The sequence below is a fragment of the Hydra vulgaris genome, chromosome 12 (genome assembly GCF_038396675.1).
Source record: "Hydra vulgaris chromosome 12, alternate assembly HydraT2T_AEP".
NCBI lineage: Eukaryota > Metazoa > Cnidaria > Hydrozoa > Anthoathecata > Hydridae > Hydra > Hydra vulgaris.
Genome location: NC_088931.1, coordinates 53,901,919 through 53,918,265, shown reverse-complemented (window position 1 = coordinate 53,918,265; position 16,347 = coordinate 53,901,919). Strand labels below are relative to the sequence as shown.

The window sequence follows — 16,347 nt, the reverse complement described above, 5'->3', positions numbered from 1 at the left end:
TTGAATTGTGTAAAGTAAACAACTGGTTTAAGGCAAACAAACTCTCACTTAACGCTGAGAAAACAAAGTATATACTATTTCACAAAAAAACACAAGAAGAAAATCTTCCTCTCAAGTTGCCTAACCTATCTCTAAATGATAAACTAGTAAATAAGCAATCCAATATAAGATTCTTAGGAATCATTGTTGATGAAAAATTATCCTGGCTTCCACATATAATATATATCCAGTCAAAAATCACCAAAATAATAGGTTTGATGTATCGAGTTCGCTCCTACGTCAATAAAAATAGTCTTAAATTAATCTACTTTGGGCTAATTCATAGCCTCATCAGCTATGCAAACATTTCATGGGCAAGTACTCAAGCGGCAAAGATTAAAAAAATTTATAGTCTTCAAAAACATGCTTGCAGAATCATTTACTCAAAAAATAGGCGTGAACACGCTAAGCCCTTAATGAAAGATATGAAAATGATGAATGTGTTTGAAATAAATATCTACCAGCATTTAATTTTCATGTATCGTTATAATCACAATATCTCTCCTATAAGCTTTAATAACAAGTTTAAAATAAATAAAAATGATAGCTATAATCTTAGAGCGAATATGTCCAACACATATAAACTGCCTCGGATAATAAACAAATATTCAGAGTACAGCATTCTATATCGAGGTCCAAAAGTATGGAATACTTTTCAAAAAGGATTCAAAAGTACGGTAAATTCGTTAAGTTCATTCAAGTTTTTAACAAAAAAAGAAATTTTTAAAATATAAGAAACGTTTTTGGTTAATGATACTTTGAATAATTTCTCATAAATCTGTTTTTGTTTTATTTCTACTTTTGTTGGTTGCTTATCAATTTTATTAGCGAATTACGCGTTTTATTACGATATTTTATTGAAATCTTATTACGCATATTGTAACATATTACGATATTTTTTTGTTTTATTTCTACTTTTGTTGGTTGCTTATCAATTTTATTAGCGAATTACGCGTTTTATTACGATATTTTATTGAAATCTTATTACGCATATTGTAACATATTACGATATTTTTTTGTTTTATTTCTACTTTTGTTGGTTGCTTATCAATTTTATTAGCGAATTACGCGTTTTATTACGATATTTTATTGAAATCTTATTACGCATATTGTAACATATTACGATATTTTTTTGTTTTATTTCTACTTTTGTTGGTTGCTTATCAATTTTATTAGCGAATTACGCGTTTTATTACGATATTTTATTGAAATCTTATTACGCATATTGTAACATATTACGATATTTTTTTGTTTTATTTCTACTTTTGTTGGTTGCTTATCAATTTTATTAGCGAATTACGCGTTTTATTACGATATTTTATTGAAATCTTATTACGCATATTGTAACATATTACGATATTTTTTTGAAATCTTGTTATAGGGGCTCTATGAAAAGATTGTGATAACGTACTGTCATCCTCATCTTCTTTGAGCCCCTATCTGTTTTACTTATTTTTTTTATTTAAATTTTATATTAATAATTTTTAAAATATTATATTATATAAAAACATATAAATAAAAAAAAAAAAAAAAAAAAAAAAAAAAAAATTCTTCCTTGCATATTGCTCGCATCATCAATAAACATACCCACACACATAACGTAGATAGTTGAATATCAACGTTATTTAATTTGAGTTCATCTTTGATTTTTTCACTTATTTCTTCACCAGTAGTTGTTTCAGTTTCAACTATTAAAATCAGATGTTTCTTTACAACGGCCTCTTCTGCAGCAAGCATAACATAACGTAATGCAATAGAAGTTTGCTCACAAAGTGTAATATCAATGGTGCCATCAGCTGATAATGAAAAGAATACTGAATTATTTACCTCCTCCGAAATATCCTTCCTGACCATCTGTGTCATAGTATGAATTAGCTTGTTTTGTGTATAATTAGAAAGAAACGTAATTCTAGCACCCCTTCCAGCAGATTGTTTTTGAGTACTGCGAATATTTGAAAGTTTTTCATTAAGCACCTCATCATACTGACTGAGTAAATTTAACAAATTTAGATATTTACCCGCACCCGAAAAAGTTGGCTTCCTCATTTCCACGTTAAGAAATGCTCTCTGCGATCAAATATTGAATAGCATCAATAACTCGTATCAAGTATTGATGTAGTTTCTCCGCTTCTTTACGTTTTTTGTTCAGATGTCTCATGGTTTCAATATTTAATATTTTTTCAACCCTAATACAATAAATTGCTTTTCATCAATTATCTTTGCAATTTTCACCTCCAGAAATTTAGCCGGATCATTTTCATTGATATTTACAATGTTGTCTGGTTGCTTCTGAATAACCTTTTCTGCTTGAGTTAGTTCCGCCGCTGAAATTACAGGGACTTCATTATTACCCATTTCTACAGTCACCCTCTCAGTTTCAGTAATGTTGTTCTGCTCGTGTATCTGCCTCAATTATGACATCTTGATTATTATCTGTTTCTTGTACAGATGATTGGTCTCTGTTATTGGCTCTGTTTAAATAATAGCTTACTTGCGATATTTACAATGGATGTTGATGTTAATTCTACATTCTCTGCTGCTGTAAAGCATGTCCCAGTTGCCGTTTTTGAGCTTTTTTTTTTCAGCACCAGTTTTGTATTTCCATGTTTCCTTGTTTTCTTTTTTTTTTCATTCATTTCACTTGAAACATAAATAAATATAAAATTAAAAATATGTTTTATGATAGAAACCAGGGCGTTGGTTTCTTTCGTTTGAGTTATAACTACTATCGGTCCATGGAATTTATAAATAGTAGTACATGGAATTTATAAATAGAGGTAAAATTAAAAATATGTTTTATGACAGAACCAGGACGTTGGTTTCTTGCGTTTGAGTTATAATTACTATCGGTCCATGGAATTTATAAATAGTAGTGCTATTTATAAATTCAATGGACCGATAGGGAGCAACCTGGAGCATATTGAGTAGTAGTGAATGAAAGTAATAACAAAAATTCATTAAACCCACCCAATTTTATTTATCAAACATATATTAATCATATTAATCGATGCAAAGCAGATTCCTCGACTGTTGTGACTTTTTCGGCCTTGAGGAGGAAAGTTAACACAAAAAAAGGCTTGACATGAATTAATAAATTCTTTTCTTTTTTCTGCAATAACATGAGAATATAATCCTTACAATTTATATGTGTAGAATCAAGTGCCAATTACAAATTTTATAATTGTTAGGTTTAAGGGTTAAAGATAAATAATTTAACATTTTGCTAAAATGAACAGTTAAATTATTTAGGAATACAATAAACTTCCTTGGAAGATGACTATTTTATTTAATAATAATAGTACGGGTGAATGACCTAAAAAAAACCTTTTTTCTTAAAAATATGTTTTAAAAATATGTTTTAAAAATACGTTCAATACTATAAAGATATAAATTACTGCTAAAATATACGTCGTGAGTTAATTACTATTTTAACTTTTAACTCGGTTAACATTTTTTTTTTATTTGTTCGTCTGGGTTAACAAAAAATGCCTTGATTGTTCAATTTGTCTACTTATTTAACGTGACTCACCACTAAAAAAAAAACTTTCTCATATGTTATTACTTTTAATTAAATAAGGTATTACAGTATATTATGAATAAAAAAAGTGAAAAAAAAGTTTTATTTTGCAACATTTTCTTCCAAAAATTTCAAAAATATGTTAAAAAGGTTGTGAAATGAGTCATTTTAAACCTAATTTTGAAAAATGATGACTTAAAAACCACTAGAAACTAGATCTTCATATTTAGTGAAACGTTTTAAATGCCTAAAATGAAGGAACTGAACCAAAATTATTTCTAAAACTCCTGATAAAAGTTGTACTTTTTTTTTTTTTTTTGGAAAAACATCAAAAATTGGAGGGTCAGCTAATGAAGTGAAAAAAAATGTAATAATTCATGAAGTACTTTGTTATGAAATCAGTTTTGCTTAAGACCCTCTATCATTATACGTAGAACAAACTTGAAAATTTGAAGATAATACCTCATGCCATTTATAAGCTATGTTTTTTCAAAAATTACGTATTGGACAAAAGTTTATAAGTTTCTACTTGTTGTTCTTTACTTTGTCAACCCTTATTAATGACTTTTAATTGCAATTTTCTGCTTTTTCTTTTTAAAGTGCCTTTTTTGCTCATATTAATAATGCGTTTTTGAGCCTTAAAATATGAAAAAATTGCGGTGTTTAAACCACTCTCAAGGTTGAAGTGACTCATTACTATCAGAACATCAGCCATTCCCTCAAATTTACTCTTAACTTAAACTAAGCTTTGTGAATAAAAAGTTTTTTTGGCCAATATAAAAAGTACAAAACTTTGCTAATACCTCAAGCAATTATCACATTATAATATCTGATGAACCCAGGTAACTTACACACACTTTTATAATGTAAGCGTTAGGCAAACCATGTTTGCCTAATAAATTAATACGTGACTAACAAAATCTGACGAAAAATTCTTAAACCAGGGCAAAAAGAGAAAGCAATTATTTAATTAAGTTAGTGTTGCTAAGGACCGTTATCAAGGTAAAATCTACTAATTAAGCTTAAATAAAATGGAATAACTCACAATAGACTAAAGTTATGTCAAAATAGATTTCAAAAACATTTACTGCTGATTTGAATTGATATAAAACAAAAAAAGTCCATAAAACCAAGTTTCGATAAAAATTGAGATTTATTTAGTGGTGAGCCACCTTTAGATTTTAAGAAAGTCTACTATGAGGTAAGATACATTGTATTTAGTTAGATAGATTAGCAAGATACATTGTATTTAGTTTTTATAAGTTACCTAGATAAATCCTGTTAAAATTTGCTCTGTATATCCTGTTAAGTAAATTTGATTGTTTGATTTGTTTGATTAAACTTCACTTCAGAAATCAAATTATTTTAGCAAAGTAACAAAATAATTTTTTTTTGTGGATAACTTTTTGCAATGTTGCAGCCAATTAAGTCAACAATATCAAGTTTTTTAGCATTATTTTTTTTTTTTTATTGAGATGCATCTTTAATGAGAATTTTAAAACCGCCTTTGACACGAAAAAAGATACATCTTAAACATGCAGTCGATTTAAATTAGAGTAGTCAGATAGCCATCCTTAACATAAACTCCAAAAACATTAAGCGGAACGGGTATAGGAAAAATGTTCCTTGTAATAATATTATTGAGTAATTAACTGAAACCCCACGCATTTAAAAATTACTTTTATTCTTATGCTGGTATCAGTTTGTGTTAGAAAAATCAGTTTGTATTAAAAAAATCAGTTTGTGTTGTAAAATAATCAGTTGAATAAAATCCAACTGTTATTTTACAGCTTAGTTATTGTTTGTAAAAACTTTGAAAATATTTATATTTTTAATCCTTTTCAAATCTTTGATTTTTTTGGTTTGAATTAATTTTTGGTTGAGAACTAATTTCGAAAGTATGTCGTAAAATAGCAACATCGCAAGAAGAAAAAAAAGTGAAATCATAAATGAATGTATATCCGGTGGAATTAACTTATATAAATAAATAAAATAAGGTTTTTAAATGCGTCACCCAAAAGGTTTCTCTGTATCTATCAATGAACAAGTAAACAACTCATTTTTTAATATTTGCATAAAACCATAAAAATATTTGTTATATACAACTGAAGCGTAACAACAAGAAAAGTTTATTTTTAATCTTTGAACTTGATTGGTTCGTTTTGAAACAATTCTTATTGGACAGTTGTCAATTTATATGATATAAATACTTCTATACATGATGGAAGCGTTAAAGTTACTAAAAATACTCGTGTTGTTTGTGCCTTCAGGTTAGCCATAAATTAAATAAAGATTTTTTTCTGTTCCTTATCGAGTTGCTTTTTTTGATCCTTTTTTTCCTGCTAAATTAAAATGTATCAATTAAAGAAGTTATCTACGCAATTATACGTAAAAAGTGCTGTGAGCAAAATATAATTAATATTAAAATTGTTTATAACTTAATAATAACTTGATAAAAAAACTTAAATTTGATAATAACTTAAAAACGTGATAATATCTTAAACTTGCATCAAATACTTTGAGGAAATAAATATTTACCTTTATTTTGCTTGCTCTTAAACAAAATAACTTGGTTTTTTTCACTAAATGCTTTGCAAACGGATACCTTAAACTGGCAGCAATCACTATACACCATAGTGCTATTAATCTTTACAGTTTTTGGTTTACGCATGCTTTTATTACACAAGTTATCTTCGCTGCACTGGCCGCACGCACCTTTATGAAGAATGTCTACCGAGTTACACTGAGCAGCGTTTATAGCTTCTGCAACACTCAAATATTGCTTTCCATCGCTGCCACAAAATGTTTCGTTTAGCTTCTTATATTTTTTAGTCATTGTTACTTTCATCAGTTTAGTTTTGCTGCATTTTTTGGAAAGAAGACCCGCCTCTGAGAAAACCTTGCTTAAACATTTGTCATGGACCGTATTACATAAGGCCGCGGATATTTTTGAATCTTTCTTGCAGTTTTTAATACTGGCTTCAGCAAAAACTAAAAGCAAAGTAATAATAATAAAAAATTAAATTGAATTTTAAAAGTTTAAAAGTTTAAAATTTTAAGGAGTTTTTTCGTAAAAAAAATTCAGTTCTAAACTGCTATTTTTTAATAGACAAACAAAGATCACTAAAATTTTATCAAAAATTAACTCAAAATTTACTACAAGTCATCAAAGACTTACCAAAGATCACTAAAAACAAAACTAAACTCTTCATGATTTCAGAAACAAAACACACCGAACTGATGATTGAATTTACATTAATTAATAGCTACAAAATTTTAAGTATCATTTATAAACGCGTTGAAATAATATTTGTTTTTCGCGGTTTCTTTAAGAGTTGAGTCAACATTCCTTTGATGACCTATTCAAGATTTACACTTAATAATCTTAGGACTCGATGTCCCGCTATTCTAATCTAACTCAAGTAAGAAATTTATCGTGATTTAAAAAAGTCGTAAATTCTTAGCAATAAATCAAGTTGTAGTCCAATACACTACGCAATACACAACGCAACTACGTAAACAGTGTGCAAAGTATCAAAAAAAAGTTTTATCTTTTTTTCAGAATAGAAAACTAAGCAGACTGTTTTTATAATCAGAAAGGGATTTCATTACATCAAAAATGAATCCGTTTTGGTACTTTTTTTAAACATAAATGAAATACCGCTAAATAAATATATACATTATTATAAATAAATATATACATAATTATATACATAAACATATACATAAAAGATAAATAAAATACTTTAAAAAGGTACGTGGCAGATAATTTGATAGCATATTTTTGGTTAAATCAAAACAAATCCTAGTGTTTTATTTATCCTTTGAGCATCGACTTCTATTACTTTCAAAATATTACATTTAGTAAATTAAACATAAAAACCCCGACTAAAAACAATTTAACGAGTCTTAATTTAAAAAATCATTTTTAAAGAATTTTTGAGAAAATTTACTTCTTTAGTATCGTAAATATTATTTCTTTTTGAATCATATCTTATAAGATTCATAATGAATCTTATAAGATTCATTATTGAACCTTATTGAACAACGGATTCATTATTGAAAAGTGTTGATTTTTATTTTTGAAGTTTTGAAATCTTTTTTTTTTCAATAAAAGTCTTGCAAACATTTAAATTAAAAGGTCAAATATGATTCAAAAAGTAATAATATTTACGATACTAAAGAAGTAAATTTTTCTCAAAAATTCTTTAAAAATGATTTTTTAAATTAAGACTCGTTTAATTGTTTCTGTTTTATATATATATATATATATATATATATATATATATATATATATATATATATATATATATATATATGTATATATATATATATATATATATATATATATTTAAACAACTTTAAAAAGTATTCTACACAATAGAGTGCTCAATGTTCTTAAAAGAACAGAGCAATTATATTAGTAGTAGAAAATCACTTAACTATATATATATATATATATATATATATATATATATATATATATATATATATATATATATATATATACACAGCGTATATTGTAACTTTTGTTAAATAAGCTTATTTAACAAAAGTTACAATATACGCTGTGTGTATATATATATATATATATATATATATATATATATATATATATATATATATATATATATATATATCATTTTGACAACAAAGTCAAGATATAAATATCTCTTAAAAGGTTTTTATGTAGTTCTAAAGTTGTTTTCATTATAAAAGGGATCTTTATAACCTATTTTAAATAGGTTATAAAGATCCTTATCTAAGTTAAACATAATTATAAAAGTAATGGCATTTATAATTAGTTACGACATTTTATAATTAGTAATTATAATTATAATGGTATTGTGTCTCCTTTGTTTATCAAACATTTTTCTTAAAAAACCTGAAAGTCTGAAAATATCCGTTCATATATCTGAAAATTTAGTTTTAAAGTTTAGTAACCACAACTTCACCGGATGCGTAGTCCACTGCTTCTTAGTCCACTGCTAGTTAATCCACTGCTTCTTAATTTGTGCAACCATTGCTTTAAGTTAGTTGTAACCTAACAATTTTTAGTTTCAGAATCTCTAAGAACTAAGTACTAAACAACATATCTTTTGAATAAAACATGTTTAAAAAATGTATACTGTTCTTTTCTACATATTAACTATTGTAATATTGCTTGAGCATTCATTTATCTTCCCTAGAAAACATTTATACTAAACAAAAGCAAGCAAGTCGATTAATTTTAGACGCAGATAGGTACAAAAGTTCCAAGCGTTTACTCAAAGAAATTAAAACTTTCAATGTTTATGAACTGAATATCTACCATAACTTGTTATTTATGTTTAAACTACAAAATGAAATAATTCCAAAACATTTTTATAAAAATCAGGGCCGTATTTAAGATTTTGGCTCCCGTGGGCAATAAAATTTTAGCGCCCCTCCACCACTTTGCTTATAATTAAATTTAAAACTAGTTGGTAAGTAATACTACTAATACTAATTATAGGGATTTTTGGTGTCTGTATTTAGTATTTACATAAAATAAAAAAAAAAAAAGCTAATGCAGTGGCCTCGTAAATATTATTAATATATTTAAAAATGTAAAAAATAACAGAATAATATAGGTAATATACTAATAAAATATAAAATAAATATAAAATATATAACATATTATTAAATACATTATAATATATAAAATAATTACTTCAGTTTTTTTTTCTTGCTAGGTAAAAAATAATAGAATAATATAGGTAATATACTAATAAAATATAAAAAAAACATAAAATATTATATAACAATATAACATTATAATATAAAAAATCATTACTTCATTTTTTTTTTCTTCCTTGTTTTGCCGCAAATGTTTTTATCACATCTGAGTAATTTAAGCTCTTTGTAAGAGTAGCTTCTATGTTAAGAACTGCAAGACTATTAAGTCTTTCTGAAGACATAGATGATCTTAAATAACTTTTTATTCTACGGAGTGTAGAAAAAGACCTTTCGGTTGAACAGTTGGAGACCAAATTACAAAGGAACATTCTTAAAGCTACATCAACATAAGAAAAAATTGTAACTAATTGTTTTTCTTTTATAAATTTACTCATATCTAATAGGGTTTTAGGAGGGTTGGTGGTTAATTTTAATACACTTTGAAAATGAACACATTCATTTTCAAAGGATTCATCTAGATCTTGTTTGTAAATAGTTTTCAATTTTTTTGCATCTTTACGTATTTTTGAAGGGTCTAGTTCATATATTTTTAAAATAAAGCTGTATTTAGATATTATACTGTCATAAGCAGATTTTCTTTTGTTGAGTTCGACTGTTAAATTGTCACATATGACATAAAATGTATTAACTTTAAAATTGTTTTGGCTATCAAATGTATGACCAGGATCATTGGATTCATCAAAATGTTTTTTTCGTTTTCTTTGTTTATTTTCAAATTCCGGAATTTTATTACAATCTATAAATTTTTCTTTTGCTGCGTCTTCATAGGTTTGAAACATTTCTCGTACAGATTTAACATAAGCAACTAATGGATTATATAACTCTACTACAGTACTCAAATCTATTTAAACAGACTGTAATAGTTTACTAGTTTTATTAAATGTATGAAGTACATCATTCCAAAACTCGGTCATAAATGATGTTTCTAGTCTATTAAGTTGTCGAAGTAGTCCCTCAGCTTCTGACCTTGTAAGTGTTTTTTGTAGTTTATAATGTTTCAAATCTAATAATGCTTTTTTCACGCCAGCCCAATTTGTTTTCAAACTATGGCAAGCATCATCTTGAGCAGACCAACGAGTATCTGATAAACTCTTAAGAGTGGAATTATTGTATTTTTTTAATAAGCTCCAGCGATAAGTTGAAGATGAGAAATAAACATATAGGTTTTGTATAAATGAAAAAAAAATTGTTTGCTTCTTCGCAACAACAAGCAGCACACATTCCAATGAGATTTAGCGAATGAGCGGAACAGGGAACAAAATCAGCTAAGGAAATAACATCTTTAATTCTTGCTTGGACACCGGAATATATGCCAGACATATTTTTGGCGTTATCATAAGACTGGCCCCTAAGAAAACAAACATTTAAGCCATATTTCTTCAATATAGAAAATATAGCGTCAGTTAACTACTCAGCTTTATGCCCAGCATATTACGGAATTTTCATTAAAAATGTTTCCGTAATTAATTTAAAAAGTTAACAATAAGTAACTACTACCACTAATGTCACTTAAAATAAGTAACAACTACCTTTCACTGACTACTTTATACACTACCTTACACTAACTACCTTATACACTACTTTTCAATAATGTACTTAAAAAATCTGACTTCTCAATTACATGTCGGAAACCACGCTTGTGGAACTAAATTCTTGAAGAAAATACGAAAAACATAAGATCTATCGATATATCTAAAAGAACTATAAAAAAACATATATCAGGTAACCAAAAAAGTTCGTGCGGTTTTTCCGTATATAATAAAAACACTCAAAACGACAAAAGTAAGTACATTTATTCATCAAAATAGTCACCATTAGCATCTAAAACCTTTTCCCAACGTAAAACAAGCTTATTTATTCCACTTCTAAAAAATTCTCGGTCCTTTGAGTCTATAAAAGCTTTCAACTCCGTTTCAACCGCGTCCTGGTCTCGGAACTGCTGTCCTTTTAAATGATTTCCCAGGGAAAGGAAAAAATGGAAATCAGTAGGGGAGAGGTCTGGCGAGTATGGTGGATGAGACAAACTCTCCCAACCAAGGCTTTGGAGCTTGTCCTGAGTCACGCGAGCGGTGTGCACCAGTGCAGGCTGCTTTACAAGCAACAGGTCGTGAACTCGTTGCAGCTGTGCTGAGTAGACGAGTCCAGTAATGGTTTGGCCTGTTGGGAGCAGCTCGTAATGCACCACACCAGCTGTAGTCCACCAAATGCAGAGCAAAACCTTCCGCTCGTGGAGATTGGGCTTGGGTGTCTTTGGGATGGGGTCATCGGAGGACAACCAATGGTAGCAACGCTTGGTATTGTTGTACACAATCCATTTTTCGTCGCATGTCAATAAACGATCAAGAAAAGGCTCAACATTGTGGCGTGATAAGAGTGATGTGCAGATCGTAAGCCGTTGCTTCTTGTTGTCGATCGACAATTTGTGCGGAACCCACCGACTCAGCTTCCACGCTTTCCCAATTGCATGCAGATGCAGGCGGATGGTTTCAACACTCACAGCAAACCTCACTGCAAGTTCTTGGCAAGTTTGGCTGGAGTCAGACTCGACAGCGTCCTTCAGTTCATCCTCATCAACCAACAATGGGCGTCCAGAACGCGGCAGGTCTTCGATGGGCTCCCGAAGAGAATCGCTGAAACCACTTCTGTGCTGTGCGTTCACTTACTGTACCTTATCCAAATGCTGTGCAGATGTTTTTGGCCGCTTGTGTTGCATTCCTTCCAAGTTTGAACTCGTAAAGTAAGCAAGATCGAATAATCGTTGGTTGGGTTGCCATCCTTTCTTTACACAAAACCTTTCCTGTAAGCTCGTTACAAGCCTACACTATATATGCAGCAACTGCGCGTGACACACGCGTTCTATTACGCAACAAAGCTACTTGCCTTGTGCGATGTGGGTGTTGTAAAAAATGCTAAAAACAATTCAATTACCAAAAAACGCACGAACTTTTTTGGTTACCTAATACTAAATTTAAACAATGCAACACTCTTTCATATTTTTTAAAAAAGATTTTTTTGTGTGACTATTTAAAGCAATATTTTATGTTTTTATTGTTGTTTTCGTTTAATTTTGTTTTGAAAAAAAAATTAAAATCTTTTAAATGTTTTTAAATTTCATAAACTCTTAATCATTTTTAATTAGCAAAAATTATTTTAATACGTATTTAAATTGTAAAATTAAAAATTGTGTTTATTTTATAAATTTTTTTTTTTCAAAATTTTTATTTTTACACTTTCTCAAATTTCATGTTAAGAAGACGAATCGTTTTCTACTTGCCCCAGTAAAAATATAAAAAATATATAACATCAAACTTTGACTAAATAATAATAATTTTTTAATTTATATTTCAAAACATTGCTATTATCAAATAACTTTTATCAAATTACTTTTTCTGTAAGTCATTTTTTCTACATTCTACATTTTTGTACATCTTAAGGTTTTTATAGAACTTTGTTATATTGTGTCAAACTTTTTCCTTTTTTTTTTTGCTTTTTGTTTCTGTTTATTTAAAATATATTTTTAAGCAAATTTTAGCGGTATTAAAGAAACATTATACTTTATAAAATAACTGTTTGCAATGTAAAAATACTGTGTAAACTACGGGGCTTAATGAAATACTGTTATTTTCTTTCTGCCATGGTCATGTAAATATTTATTTATATATTTTGATATCGTAACAATATTTAAACGATTATATATATATATATATATATATATATATATATATATATATATATATATATATATATATATATATATATATATATATATATATATATATATATATATATATATATATATATATATATATATAGACACACACACACACAAAATAAAAGTGACCGTTGTTTACTAAACTAGCTTTAACTGAATACAACTGAATTTGAGGTTTGGAACTGAGGTTTGGAGAAAAGCTTTATGTGTCAAAGAAGCTAAAGAAGCAAATTTAATCTTAAATGAATTGCATTTTAAATTTGCTGTCGAAAAACAATCATGAAAGTTTTCAGGGCGTAACAGAAAACCTGATATTTTTTAAAACATGAATGGCTTTCTAGGACAATAATGATATCTATGATAACATTTAAAATAATCTTTTTGTAGTTTGGGAGAATTTGTTTAAGATTGTTTAATCATAATTTTAAACGTTATTTGCATAATGGCGTGACAATTTTACGTCATCATATAAAACACATCATTTGTTTTGCAAGGAGAGTTAAAACGGAAAGTCTCTGCCAAACACTAATCCTAAAACTAGCCATAACTATTTTTACGCTTGTCTGAAAATTTTTTAAATATCACGTAAACCTGGTAGATTTTTTTAATTTTCCTAATTTTCCACGTTTCTTAAAACCTATTAGTAAAATTTACAGAAAATAATACTCCAAAATTTTGAGATAACAACTTTTTTATATTTATACTCACTTTCAACAAATCTAAAATTATAAATTATGGGAAGAGTTAAAATGTTATAAAGATTAAAATTTTCATCTAGCCTTTGTCTTTTAGAATTAACTCTTACTTTCAATCTTTTCGGAAACCAATATATCAAATCCATTTCAAAATTAGCATCTGCTAAGGTTACATCTTCTTATCGTGCTTGCCACTTCCTTACTCCGGATTTTATTCTTTATTTCTATAAATCCCAAATCCGTACTCGTATGGAATACTGTTGCCATATCTGAATCGGATCTTCGAATGTTGCTCTTTCTCTTTTAGACAAGGTGCAAAAATTCTGCACTTGCAGCCAATTTTCAACCATTGCCACATCGTTCTAATGTTGCTTCTCTTACTCTTTTCTTTAAATACTATAATGGGTGCTCTCAAAAGAGCTAGCGTCTCTTGTGCCATCTACTAAAATTCATTCTCGTGTTGCTTGTCATTCAATTAAGTCTAATTCTTTTACTGTGACTGTTTCTAAGTGCTCCAAAAATTCTTATTCGTCTAGTTTTTTTCCTCGAATATCAGCTCTTTGGATTTTGCCCCTTTCTTCTTGTTTTTCTGATTCATATAATTTACAATCTTGTTGGTTAATCCTTATCTCGTTGGTTAATCCTTATCTCGATTTATAAACTTCATCTTTTCTTTTCCAGTCTAATTCTGTTAATGTTTATTATAACTAATGGTTTTTTTGGCTTTGGAGTGTCTCCAACTGATTCTTCATCAGGTTTTGTTCGTGGCAGACCGTTTGGTGGTGTTGCTATCCTGTGTCGTGATTCTGTCTTCTGTAGAACTCGAGCTGTTACTACTGATAATTCATGGTCTGTTGCTATCCAACTTGTAAATAACTTTCTGATAAGTTCACAATTATCAATGTCTATATGCCTTGTGATTCATATGAGAATGCTGATAATTATCTTAAATGCCTTGGTAGTCTCTCAGCTCTTATTTCAGATTTAAATGGTATATTTATTATTTCTGGTGACTTTAATTGTGATCCAAGATTTCGGTCTCCATGTAGTAGTCTCCTAGTTGATTTTTGTACTGATGAACATATTGTTACAGCTGATATCTGTCTTCCACTTGATTACTTTACCTTTGTTAGTGAAGCATGGGGCACCTCTTTTTGGATTGATCACTGCCTTGTCTCCCAAATTTCTCTATGCAATGTTAATAACTTCGAAATAATTCAGTCAACTAGTTTATCTGATCATTTCCCTCTAGCGTTTGATATCTCGTTTAAAATTGATTTACCTTCTTCCTCTACTGCTCACCCTAATTCGACAAGATCCCCTAAAATAAATTTTAATGCTTTGTCGACCATTATGATAAAGGAGTATACTTCCACTGTGTTTAACTTAGTGTTTTCAATTAACATAGGTCAGTTTGAAGTCATTAACTGTAGTAATGTACACTGTAACTCACATGAGCATGTTAAGCAGATTAACCACCTGTACAATATCCTAAATGAATGTCTTACTCAATCTTCATCTCAGTGTCTTAATTGTTCTAAATCAAGTTTCAATAGAAAACAATCTATGACAGGTTGGGCAGATTATGTGAAAGATGCTCATAAGGCTGCTAAAGATGCGTTCTGTTTATGCCATAGCTATAATAAACCAAAATTTAGCCCAATCTTCAATCTTTTTAAAAATTGAAGAGCCTTATATAAATATGCGATTCGTTTCTGAAAAAAAAAGAAGATACTATAAAAGCAGAAAAGCTGGCGAACAGCTTAGCGAATAAGAACTGTACCAGTTTCTGGTCAACCGTGACTTGTATTCGCAGCGATAAATGAAGTCTTCCCTCTTCTATTGACTCTGCCTCCGGTACTGATAATGTATACCATGTGGCATAATAACTATTCCACCTTGTTCAACTCAGTCAAGCCAACATGCAATATAAATGATAACTTTATAGTTAAACATTGTAATCTTCTTAAAGATGATGCCTATCTTGTCATTCCTGATGAAGTCCAATCTATCATAAATCAAATGTCTTGTGGAAAAGCAGTGGATCATTTTGGACTCCAGTTGGAGCATTATCTCTATGCTAGCCCAAATTACTTTAATATTTTGTCATTGTATTTTTCCTCCATGCTTTATCATGGATGCATGCCTATTGGTGCTTCACACTCTGTTATTTCTCCTGTTGTTAAAGATAAGAATGGTAACATCTCCGACTCTGCTAATTATCGTCCAATTGCATTGTTGACAATTTTCTCCAAGATTTTGGAATATATTTTTGTCTCACGCATTAATAAAAGTTCCACTGGGACTCCCAACCAATTCGGATTTAAGAAAAACCGTAGCACTTTTATGCCAGCACTTATCTTAAAAGATATTTAAAATTTTTACCTATCATATGGCTCAAATATGCTTGTGGCGTTTATTGACATTAGTAAAGCCTTTGATAGACTTCGCTTTGATACACTAGAAAATATCTAAAATTATCTCTGGTGTAACTTTACGCTTACTCATTGTCTGGTATGTTGGTCAAACAGCTCAGATCCTTTGGGGTGGAATATTATCCAAAACATTTAATATCAGTAATGGAGTGCGACAAGGAGGTGTACTGTCTTAATATCTATTTAATATATATATTAACGATCTTAGTGTTTTACTCAATAAAACTGTCG

The 16,347-nt window shown here is 28.8% G+C and overlaps 1 protein-coding gene and 1 non-coding gene across 2 annotated transcripts; one reads left to right on the top strand and one right to left on the bottom strand.

Annotated features, from left to right (window-relative positions):
• Positions 1-5,494: 5,494 nt before the first annotated feature.
• LOC101239931 (uncharacterized) lies at positions 5,495-6,869 on the bottom strand. The gene is made up of 3 exons (XR_010642532.1): positions 6,735-6,869; positions 6,095-6,547; positions 5,495-5,898 (listed from the first exon to the last, which is right to left on the bottom strand). It is a non-coding gene; the product is annotated as an uncharacterized LOC101239931 (transcript).
• An 8,687-nt stretch (positions 6,870-15,556) lies between these two features.
• Positions 15,557-16,057, top strand: LOC136088201 (uncharacterized). The gene has a single exon (XM_065811883.1). It carries the CDS (start codon positions 15,557-15,559, stop codon positions 16,055-16,057), a length of 501 nt encoding a protein of 166 aa, XP_065667955.1.
• Positions 16,058-16,347: the final 290 nt, after the last annotated feature.